We start from the raw sequence: 12638 nt of genomic DNA, 5'->3' as shown, positions 1-12638 counted from the left end.
AAAAAAATAATGTATACTAATGTATGTATACTCCCATCCAGTAAATTTTAGTTTTCATTAGTTGGCATATACTTGTATGTGTATATTCTGTTTTAGTAAAAAAAAAAAAGTAATCCTTCTCAAAGACAGAGAATGCTTCATGTCTAACTTTGTGCTCTTAGTGGCCAACACATAGTTCAGATTTCATACATGATTGTATATTGTTACTCTTAATGTATTTCTATATCCATTCTGCTAGTATCATTTTCTATAAAAAGCCATACATTCTAAATGAATCTAATTTTAATTTGATCCATTATTTCAGATGACAATTTCCAATTTCCAAGAAAACTGATTTGAGATTATATATGATCAGAACTAGTTACAAATGCCATCTTGAATCTATTGATTGTTCTAAATCAATGACTTACCTCTTACTCTCAATTCAGCATTAGTATAAATGGTCTGATATTTGTTTTCCGCAACACATTGGTAAAAACCCGAGTCTGACAAATTCAGTACAGTTATCATGAGTGATCCATTTTCTATTTGAATTCTATCCTAATAAAAGAACAAAGATACAAAGATATTATTATATTAACCCCTCATAAAAAGTATCACAATTTTTATGGCTAACTAATGTCTTTCAAACAATAATTCTCTATTAACTCTTTCTTAAGAATATTTAGAGCATATAATTATTCAAAGACAGAATCTAACCTTAAATTTATAGAACTGGCAAAAAAGATGCCTCGGTTTATGAAAGTAGGAAAAATCTGAGTTGGGATTTGAACTGAGACACTCTCATTTCAAATACTTGGCTCTTTCCATTCTAGTAGACACTATGATTACCCAAAGTCATTGTTTTCATGATCTTTGAAAATTGATAATCAATCTCAATTTAATGAATATGATAACTGTTAAACAGAATACTGAAATAAGCAGGATAGTACATTTCCTAACCATGCCATAAAAGTGAATATTTACAAGTAAGCATTAAACATGAATTCTAAATTTAAGACAACTATAATTTTGTCTGTAATTAGACTTCAAGGTGACTTGAATTTGATGTCCTTCCTTTGGAGGCAAAGTAGAATTTTACTGTGCCCTTTCTTTCTGCCACCTACAGTAAATTGTCCTTAAATACTGAGCATTTCTTCTGAGCATTAAAATAATATACTCTAAGTCTCAAATACATCTCATGAAATAGTTTGATCATGCAAATATAACTTAAAAAATAAATAGTTCAAGCTAACTATTACCATTCCATTGAAATAATAAAACTAATCTGCAAAAAAAAAAAAACAAAACAGAGAGAACATTGTGTGAAAATGGATACATGGGGGAAATTCCACTAAAACAGAAATGAACTGTATCTCCAAATGCAGGTCTAAAACAACAGAGGATTTTTTTTTGCAGTTCCTACAGAGAAAGCATATGCAGTGTTAAGTAGAAAATTGAAGCAATTATTTGGTTAATTTAAAGGGGAAAACTGTGACTACAGAATAAAGGACAGAGAGAAATTAAGGATTTAGAATCAGAGAATTAGTGTGACCTTCAGCAAAATAGCTCCACTTTCTGTGTCTCTAGTTAGCCAGCTATAAAATTAGGAAGTTGAATTGAATGACCTCTAATCTTCTACCCATTCTAAAATGTATAGCTTATGAATTCTGGGGGCAAACATATTTTCCATTTGTATATGTAAATTTAAAGTTCAGGTGAAAGGTGTTTTTTTTTTATTTTAATCATCAGCATATTTGTCTCAGTGTTTCACTTTTTCCTTGGCCTTTGTACAACAGGAAAGAAACAAAAATATTCATCTATCTAATTAAAAAATCAACCTAACAAAGATTCAGTGAAATAGAATGAACAATACAATACCAATGTATATAAAAACTTGCTTACCTCTGGCACAATTGGTTCACCATTTTTTAACCAAGTATAAGAAGGAGTTGGGTTTCCACTAGCTTTACACTCCCAAAGTAAAGGATCATATAGAGGCAGATCTGTATTTTGTATTTTTTTATCCCATTCTGGAAGTGCTGCTCAAGAAAGAACATTTATTTTAAAAAATTGGAAAGTTTTCCAAGTCAATTCATGAAAATAAAAGGACTAAAAGAAACCAACAAATAAAACTTGGCAGAAGCTAGCATAAAATTTACAGGAATCTCTTATTCTACATTTCCATTCCTATTGCTCTTGTTAACAGTTGCTTGTGTTACAATAAATCTTTATTTCCTTACAATAGTAAGATATTGTTCAGGAGGTGATGGAAGGAATCATTTCAGATGAGAAAGTAAGGAAAAGAAAACTGGCTGGAGATGTATTAAAATGTTATTCTAAAATATAGGGAGATTGTGATTCTGGGACAGAAGTTCTCCTAAATTAGGAGTTCTTAATGTGTGTGTGTGTGTGTGTGTGTGTGTGAGTGAGTGAGTGTGTGACCCCTTTTACAGATAAGTGATTGGCAAGGATGATTTCAGAAAAACCTGGAAAGACTTGTATGAACTGATACATAGTGAAGTAAGCAAAACTGGGGGGGAGGCACTGTAGATAGCAACATCAATATTGTATTATGATTAACTGTGCATTACTAATTTACTGTAAGCAAGGCAAAGATACAAGAAAACTCTAAAGGACTCATGAAGAAAAATGCCATCTATCTATTTCCATAACATAAACTAATGGAGTCTGAATGCAGATGGAAGGATAACATTTTTCACACCATTTCTTTCTTAGGTTTTTCTTTATTTGCTTGATATGTATCTTCTTTCACAACATGATGACTATGGAAATATGTCTTGCATGGTAGCACATATGAAATCTAATTAATATTGTTTAACTCCTTGGAAAGATGAAGAGGAAAAATTTGGGCCACAAAATGTCAGAAAATAAGTGTTAAAATGATTTGTGTAGACAACTGGAAAAGAATATAATAAAGTCTTTGGGAAAATATAGCATGTAGGCTTTTTGTGAACTTTTGTGGACTTAATGGCTATAATTAAATTTTTAAGAACAACCAAGTATAAAGAGGAATTGGTCTTCTCACCTTGAAGTACCATGGAGTCTAAAGTGCATGAGTGTAATGAAAGATTAGAAAATAAGCCCAAGCAAAAAAAAAAAAGAAAATAAGCCCAAGCTGTTTGAATATGTGCATATTTGCTTAGGTGATATCATATCTATATAGAATTGGAATAGACACAAACATTTTTTTTCACAATTTCTGATCTTTTGGCCATGCTATAAAGAATTTTTTTGACTGCCTGGTTATCTGGAAAGCAAATTACTGAGAAGCTTGGTAATTGAGTCTCTTCTGGAGTTTGCAACCAGACAAGCAACTTTGGAGGTCCTGAAGAATGAAAATCAGTCTTAGAAACTCAGTCAAAGAACATCTGAGACCTGGACTCATCTAACAATTATGACACATTATGAAGCGAACTTTATAGTACCAATGCTTTGTAGAAACTATATCTTCTGAGGAGTTAGAATAGGGGTTGAGCCCAGTGTTTTTGTTGGGAACTGTATTTTATAACAAAATTCTTGCTACATTTTTGAAGTAAATGTCCCTTGGTAAAAGCTAATTGCTGTTAATTGGTTAGATAGAAATGATACATATGTCAGAAGAAACTAATATTGGGGACAGTTTTTTTGGAAAAGAGGCTTAATCAGATATCAGTGAAAAATGATGTCAAGTATTCAGGGATACTCCTATAATCACAATGGGAAGGTGTAGCCAGAATGTCTCTGAGAGAAAAGGACAGAATACTAATTAATAATTAAAACTGTGATGCCTAAAATATAAGTTCAAATGTAAGATGCATCAGATCACAAAGAATAGACAATTCCAAGAGAAAAAAGATTTTATTGAAAAGAGTTTTAACTTGAAAACAAGATCTGGATTCAACTTAGAACATATATCAAACATCACTATGGGTATATAAAATATATACCAACAATATATTATATTGAGTTTATGTCTTGTCAATGTGGAATTATGACTAATTCCATTATGAAATGTGAAGAAACAAAAATTATTTAGTTCATGAAAGAAATTTCAAATATGTAAGGTGAAAAAAATCATTTTTCCAGGGTATTTCTATAGCTTTAATAACTTTATCTACATTAAGTAATCACTAAACATCAATCAATATATAGATCCATCTAAATACAGAGAGAAATACACATATAATGATTGCTGCTGCTAAAAAATATATGCGAACATATGAATAAATTGAAAACACCTGAATAAAATGCACACGAATGAATTCATACAGAATACACATGGGTATAATTTCATACAATATATAATACATATAATTTGCACGTGATATATATATGTATATTGCATATTTACATATGTACATGTATAAAGAGGACATAGATTAATTTACTTTTGACCATCTAGAGGTGTGTAATTATAAAAAGTCTTAGGATCTATTACTGAATTTTTTTTCTTTTTTATTTGTTTGGGAGTCTTTGTCACTGAATCTGAGGATATAGTTCCAACTTTAATTTCTGATGCTTACAAACTTTCCTTGGTTAACCTCCATGAGACTTAGTTTTCTCAAATAGAAAACAAGGCATTCAGTCTTGAAGGTTTCTTAGGTTTCTTCTCTGTCTATATCAGCACTGGTGAAGTATTGACATGTGTGCCAGGCTGGTGAGGGTGAGGGAGGGGAGCTGCTCCATTCCCCCTCTTCCCAGCTCCTGAGTATATTTTTTTGCATTCTCAGTCCCTCTGTCCAGCCACCCAAAGCAAGCACTTCCTCCCTCCACACTCTGGGGTAATGCAGTGGGGGAGAGGGATCACAGGTAACTTGAAGTTTCAGTTTAAGCATGCAAACTTGAAAACTTTCACCAACTAGATGCCCTAGATGCTACTTGTAATGAGGCATAAGGATTCACCTATTACCCACTGTGCTCCAACAGAAATAATAGTTTTAAAAAATGGCAGCAATAGATCAAGGGAATATTGAGAGATTTTCTCTTATTAGGAGGATCAACTCTCTTTTCTTCAGCCATCATAGAAATCTAATCACCTGGCTAAAGGCATTCTAATGTGGGATTCTTAACGTGGTTTTCATTAACTAGTTTTGTGAAATATGTTTTATTTATTTTGGGGAGGATTTTGATAATTTCCATTTTTTTCCTTTTCATTGAACTAGAATCTACCTCTCAATATCATCTAATAATTTTTTTCGTGTTTTTCACTAAAAGGTCAAGTACAGGAATACTATCCCTCTTTCTTTTAGCATCATGTTAAATTCTTGAAGATAGCTATTATTTACCTAATTTATTTTCTTTTCCAAAAAAATTTCCCCGATTTCTGTAATCAATAACTGTGAGGTGATTTTTTTAACAAAATATCTTAGATCTCTTTATAATATTGACCACACTGTGGAAGTAACAATCTGGTAGTTAGGCACTGTTCTTATTCAAATGTGACACTCTGAACTGATTACAATACTCCAGATGGAATCTAACCACCTAACCACAATTTCAAGCCTGTAATGGAAAGTATGTCTAATATAAATATATATTAATATATGTATAGACATACATATATTTATATATCTAACATTTATGTTTTTAATCTGTTTTACTAACCATCTCAAAACATTGATTGAAATTGCCCTCATATTCAAATAAGGTCTATTAATAATTTTTTTAGTAAACTACCGTCTAGTCGTATTTCCTCATCTCAGCATTGTTCCAGGCTTTTGAAGGCAGAAATTGCTCCATCTTTGTATATAAATTCAATTCATGGAATATAATAGTTGTTTAAGTTCTGAATATAATTGGAGTATTCTTGTATTTAATATTGTTAAAAGGATTTTTCTTGAAGGGTTTGTAGAACTGATAACTCAGAGTTCTGATTGCAGTGTGGATGCATTAGTAGGACCTGAAAACTTCCTTTCCAAGGTACGGACCTTGATAATAATCATGAAAGAAGGCAGAACTGAACACTATAACATTACAAATTATGTTTTAGAATTCACAATACTAAGTTTTATGATTCTTTCTGTACTCACACAGGAATATAAGTACACATATTTGTAATTATACATATATTATTCTATTTTCTGCTGGTATTAAGCATTACAATATTTATAGTATATGTAGGATGTAGACAATCAAAATATTGTGAATCTTATTTGCTCATTTTTAAGGTGTACATAGCACTTGAAACTGAGGAGAAAATCATATTGACATGCACCAATTGAAGTAAAAAAAAAAAAAGGAAATTATTTGTATAATTCAGACCAAAACACTTTTTGCCTGAAAAAGCCAGATAATGGGATATGCAAATTTTCCTTTAAACTATCCAGATAATTGTCTCAATATTCCACCTTTTAAGGGAGGGAGGGCACTTAAAGATAAGAGATCAATATGTGATACAAGAAGAGGGAAAACCATTCTATTTTGGTCAATGATCTTTTGGGATTTCTAGACAGCTAATTTAGTAAGGACGGAGCATTACTTCAATTAGATTATACACTCCAACCTTTACTGACTAGTGCTACATCCTGAGATCTGTTTATTTTGGCTTTGTAATAGCTCTGTAGCTTTGTTCCTTTGGCTAAAACCTTCAAATTGGTTGTGGATGAGTACAGTGGAAAATATTCCTTTGAATCCTCTCCAAAACCTTTAATATCCTGTTTTATTTTTGTTCTTTTTTCAAACATTTATTAATATTCATTTTTAACATGGTTACATGATTCATGCTCCTCCTTTCCCCTTCAACCCCCCGCACTCCCCCCACCCATGACTGTTGCACATTTCCACTAGTTTTGTCGTGTGTCCTTGATCAAGACCAATTTCCAAATTTTGGTAGTTGCATTGGTGTGGTAGTTTCGAGTCCACACCCTCAATCATGTCCACCCCGACCCATGCGTTCAAGCAGTTGTTTTTCTTATATGTTTCCTCTCCTGCAGTCCTTCCTCTGAATGTGGGTAGCGTTTTTACCATAAATCCCTCAGAATTGTCCTGGGTCACTGTATTGCTGCTGGTACAGAGGTCCATTACATTTGATTTTACCACAGTATATCAGTCTCTGTGTACAATGTTCTTCTGGCTCTGCTCCTTTCGCTCTGCATCTGTTCCTGGAGGTCTCTCCAGTTCGTCTGGAACTCCTCCAGTTTATTATTCCTTTTAGCACAATAGTATTCCATCACCTGCATATACCACAGTTTGTTCAGCCATTCCCCAATTGAAGGACATACCCTCCTTTTCCGATTTGTTGCCACCACAAAAAGCGCAGCTATAAATATTTCCGTACAAGTCTGTTTATCTATGATCTCTTTGGGGTACAAACCCAGCAATGGTATGGCTGGATCAAAGGGCAGGCATTCTTTTATAGCCCTTTCAGCATGCTACAAAAACTCCCAGTTGGGTCCCTACAATTTCATTTAACAAAGAATGCTCTAGTAAAGAAGTCTCTTCTATTACAATTGCAGCATCTATTGAAAAGAAACAATTCCTTCTCAGTTCCCATTCCTAATACTATGGGGAAATAATGAAGGTGAGAAATCACATTCTCTATATAAAATACAACCCCTCAACTTATGCTAAAATAGAACTTGTAAAAGAAATGGAAAATAATAATATCCAAAGGATGTTGACTTAATTCATTGATATAAGGTGATTTTTACTCTTTAGACATCTATCATTATTGGAAAAAAGTTTTATCACTGACTACAAACACATCAAATATATGTGTTGTTTGTACAGAAATCCAACAAAACAGAAGCTCTCTAGTGCAAGAAAGTTTAGGACTGTTCAGACAAAGACATTTTAGCAACAATTTAAAAATATTTACATTGCTTATATAAAGAGAGGATAAAATAGCAAAATATATCTATGTCCTTTATTAGTGAAAAATGAGTAATCATTGATATTTTATTGGTTGAAATATTAGTGAGATATTGAGGAATGCAATTCATTATTTCAATATGCTCATGAAAAATTACACACTTTTTAAGACTCACCAATTACATAGCATATAAAATATAATTGCATTACACCAAAAATCATCAATGCTGAGAGTATAAGTCTGGCAAAAGGGTTTGTGAAAGTGAGCAAAGGAAAGGAACATTAAGATGACAAAGTGGTAAAAGTACTCCAAAAATTGTTGTCAAATATAAAAATATAAAAAAAGATGAATGAATTTCTGATATAAATCAAAATGTTAGTATTGAGGAAGATTATATAGTTGTAATGGAGTTCTTCAACTTAAACCTCTTCTAGATCAAAACCAGAGGGCATGATCAATTCTTGATTTTATTTATTTCACAAAGTAAGACAAATATTTTTAGAAGTACACTTCTTTTAGTAAAGGACTGGAGTGAAAGTGTTTACCTGTAGATTGATGAATTAATGAAAAAAAATCATGGTATATAAATGTAATGGAATAAAATTTTACTACAAGTAAGGAAAAATACAAATACTTCATACACTTAGGATAATTTCCATAAAGTTATTTCCAGCAAAATATATACAAGTGGGAGAGTAATTTAAATTATGGTCAAAATACTTTAAAAGAAATAGTTTTTAAAAGTTTTAGATCTCTGTTATGTGCAGAGATCAATTATGATGTCAAAAGACTGAGATTATACAATATCACCCACTATTTGTTAGAGAAGTAATAGCCTATAAATGTGGAGAGAGAACATTGTTAAATATGAGTAATGTGTATTTTAATTTTACTTAAGTGTATTTATTCCAGGGAGGATTCAACCAACTTAAAAAAAAAAACCACAATTTTGCAGATGTGTTAAACAATTGGGGTAAAGGATAGAGGCTATTGGGAAGTGTTAAAATATTTTAAATGCATATGAATATGTATTTAATTACATATATGTATTATTTAAATAAAATGGAAAACAATTGTTCTATCTGAATTGAATTCTGAAAATATAGAAAAAACTGGGTTATAAAGTAGAGATGAAAGAAAAACAGAAGATAAGTGATAAAACTATCAGATTTTGTGAGAGATAAGGGCATGACAACTAGGCATAATCTGACATATCCCTGTTTTAAAAATCTTATGGGAATGTATTTGAATAAAAGGGGCTTTGTTTGTGGAACCAATGACAGGATAGAAAAAACAATCAATTAAGCTTTCTCAATATTTCCCACTAAAGGACTTTAAACTAATGTCTAAAATCAAGTTCCAGAGTGATAGAGACAAAAAAGTCAGAATTAAAAAAAAAAAACAAAACCAACAGTCAGAACAAAACATTCTTCCAGCTCAAGAAAACTTAAGTGGTTGGAAAAGAGAAATCTGTGTTATGGAGATGAAGGTAGGTCCAGACCAATGTGGCTGAAACAACAGTGGTGGAACTAGGTGGTGGTGACAGAACCAATAGCACCTTCTGTAGCTTTCAAACAAGAAATGATAAGTGGATCAGACAACTGGCATGAAAAGATTATAAAAGAAATGTGTGTTACCATTCCATGTAGGACCAGATGCTATTTGGCAAAGCCATTGACTATACTCTATATTGTGCCATTGTTCAAAGTAGGGCGTGAGCATATTTGGGTAAGAGGTACTGGCAGCACTGAGGATCAATATTGGTTTTCATTACAAGGGATCAGGATCCCTAATGAACAGTATCACTAACTGTACCATGGTTTCAGGGATCCAAGAGAATGTATCACTTCCAATCCCATGGAATCAAGACACTTGAAGAATTGTTCCCCTAAGGAATTGTTTCTGGTAACAAGGAGACAGGGATCCTAAGAAACAGTATTATTTTCAGTCCCAAGGGATTAAGGTCCCTGCCTAGGTAAGGAAAAGAATTTGATCAAGAAATCAATGACTATATCTCTTCACAGATCTCACAACCATGGAAATACCAAAAAATTTGAACTCCCCAGAATTAGTTCTGAAAACAGGAGTGCAAAAAGATTGAAGTTTGAGGACGTGCCCTTCCTCCTTTTAGGTCATCACCAGAACATAACTTTATCATAAAGATGATAATTAAGAAATAAAGTAGTAAGTGGGCAAACAGAATCAAAGAACCTGATTTTAAAACTTACAATGGTGACAGGAGAAATCTAGACTCAATCTCAGGAGATAATGAAGTCAAAATAGCTAAAAGCAAAACCTCAAAGTAAAAAATATGAATTGAACTCAAGAACAAAAAGAATTCCTAGATGAGATAATAAAAAATTATTTTCAAAATCAAATAAAAATGGTAGAGGAAAAATTAGATAAATAAATGAGAGCAAAGGAATACAAACATAAAAAGACCATAACAGCTTGGTAAAATAAGAACAAAAATTCATAAAGTAAAAACTTTCTTATAATAGAATTTCTGGGGGCAGCTGGGTAGCTCAGTGTATTTAGAGTCAGGCCTAGAGATGGTAGGCTCTAGGGTCAATTTTTACCTGAGACACTTCCTAGCTATATGACCCTGGGCAAGTCACTTACCCACCATTGCCTAGTCCTTCACTATTCTACCTCTGAACCAATATATAGTATTGATTGTAAGGTGGAAGGTAAGGGTTTAAAAAACAAAACAAAACAGATTGCTGGGAAAACTTGAAAAGAATATGGTAGAAGTCAGGAACAGACATATATCCAAACAAGGTATAAAGAATATTATGAGATACGAAATTTGACTACATTGAATTAAAATGTTTTTGTACAAACAAAATCAATGCAACTGAAATTAGAAGGCAAGTAACGAACAGGGAAAACATTTATATTAAATGCCTATTAATTAATTAATAATTAAGATAAATTAATTAATATTAAATTAAATTAAGTATTAAAGACAAAGACCTCATTTCTCAAAAATACAATGAATTGAGTCAAATTTATGTGAGTTTATAAGACTGAAAAGCATTCTCCAATTGACAAATGAAAAATTATTGAATATTATCAATACATGATAATTCAGAAAATTAGATGATTAAGAATTTGCCTCAATTGACAAATAGTCAAACAATATGAACAGATAAATCTGAAGAAGAAATTAAAACTATATTTACTCATATGAATAAATGCTCTAATAGATACTATTAATTAAAGAAATGCAAAATAAAACAACACTAGTATTTCTATCGCATGCATATCAGACTGACTAATATATCAAAAAAGAAAAAAATAAATCTTGGAGAGTGTGTGGAAAAATTGAGACATTGATAAACTGTTGGTCGAACTATATACAGTGGTACTTTGACAAACGAGTTTAATTCATACCCTGGCTCAGCTCAGAACTCATTTTGCTCATGTGTCAAATCAAATTTCCCCATTTATACTAATGGAAATGCAATTAATCCTATTTGGTCCCCCAAAACATACACAGTTTTTGTTTTATGTATATGTTTTTAAATATGAAGATGTACTTTATAATAATGAATAAATATATTTACAGATAATAAGAGAGAATGTAAAGAAATAAACTTGCTTATGAAATGTTATTTACCTTCAAGGTCAGGAGAAGATGCTGGTGGAGAAAGTTTTCATTTCATGTGTTATTGCTTAGTAATGCTGCATTTAAATGTAAAATCGACCTTATTATTTATCATATGTAATTTTATTGCTAAACGTAATTGTTATTTTTTTTACTTTACTTAACATCATTTTATTCACTGAATTTTGGCTGTTTTGTCACACTTTCCTTGATTTCACTTAGAGACCATTTCAACAAAAACCTTTCCATGGAAGTTTGTTTCTTCTTCCCTTTCAGAATGTTTTTATAATGTGGGAAACATGTTTCATCACACAGCCCCAACACATGACCTGTTGCAACTTTTTCTGTGTGTCTTTTCAATAAAATGTTTTTCCCCCTCAAATCTTTAATATTTCCTTAATCTTGCTCATACTGATTACCTCATCCACCTTTGGCTCCTCCCCACTAATTTCCTGCAAAACCTCTGTATGCTGTTGCTGTAACTCCTTCAATTCCTCCATCATCAGAGCCCATGGTTAAAAGTTAAGAAATTTGCCCCCAAAACTGATAATAAAGACAAGAAGAAAGAAGAAAGAAAAGCAATTCAATACAAATGCTCACACAGCCAGATAAATGCTGAACTACATGAGACAGCCTCATGTAACTTGTGAAATCAAACATTGGGCAGATTTTCTAGTGGAAAGTGATGGAAGCTTATGATTTAAATATCTGTTCATTACTTAAAGCAAAAAATCTCTATTGTTGCTGCTTATATCTCAAATTGCCTGTGAGGTAAGGTGTTCCTGTATCAAGGTACCACTGTACTGATACAACTATTCTCAATTACAATTGGGAACCATGCACAAAGTGCCATCAAACTGGGCACTCCCTTTAACCTAGTAATACCACTACTAAGTCCATAGGTCAGATATGTAAAAGATAGAATGAAAGGACCTACTTGTAAAAAAGTATTTATAGTTGTTCTCTTTGTGAATGTAAATAACTGGAAACTGAGAGGATGTCCATCAGTTTGGGAATGACTGAACAAGTTATAATATATGACTGTAATGCACTAGTATTATGCCTTAAGAAATTAAAAAGATGAGATCCCAAACCTTGAAAGAGTTATGTGAGGTGATGCAAAGTGAAGTGAACAAAACCAGAAGAATAATGAACTTAGGAACAACAATAAAGTAAGATGATCAACTGTGAATGAATTAACTATTATCAGCAAAGCAAAGAACCAAGACAATTGGA

The 12638-nt window shown here is 32.1% G+C and overlaps 1 protein-coding gene across 1 annotated transcript in view; it reads right to left on the bottom strand.

Moving 5' to 3' along the window:
• The window catches only part of LOC123247107 (contactin-6-like), a 302957-nt gene that overhangs the window by 142981 nt on the left and 147338 nt on the right, over positions 1-12638 (bottom strand). The window contains exons 7-8 of the mRNA XM_044675908.1: positions 1885-2021; positions 411-540 (exon numbers count right to left, since the gene is read on the bottom strand). Coding sequence (XP_044531843.1) covers positions 411-540; positions 1885-2021 — 267 coding nt within the window. The remainder of the gene's footprint in view (positions 1-410; positions 541-1884; positions 2022-12638) is intronic.

This window comes from Gracilinanus agilis, chromosome 1 (assembly GCF_016433145.1).
Source record: "Gracilinanus agilis isolate LMUSP501 chromosome 1, AgileGrace, whole genome shotgun sequence".
Classification (NCBI taxonomy): domain Eukaryota; kingdom Metazoa; phylum Chordata; class Mammalia; order Didelphimorphia; family Didelphidae; genus Gracilinanus; species Gracilinanus agilis.
The sequence above is the reverse complement of the archived record's forward strand: the minus strand, read 5'-3'. Positions and strand labels throughout refer to the sequence as shown.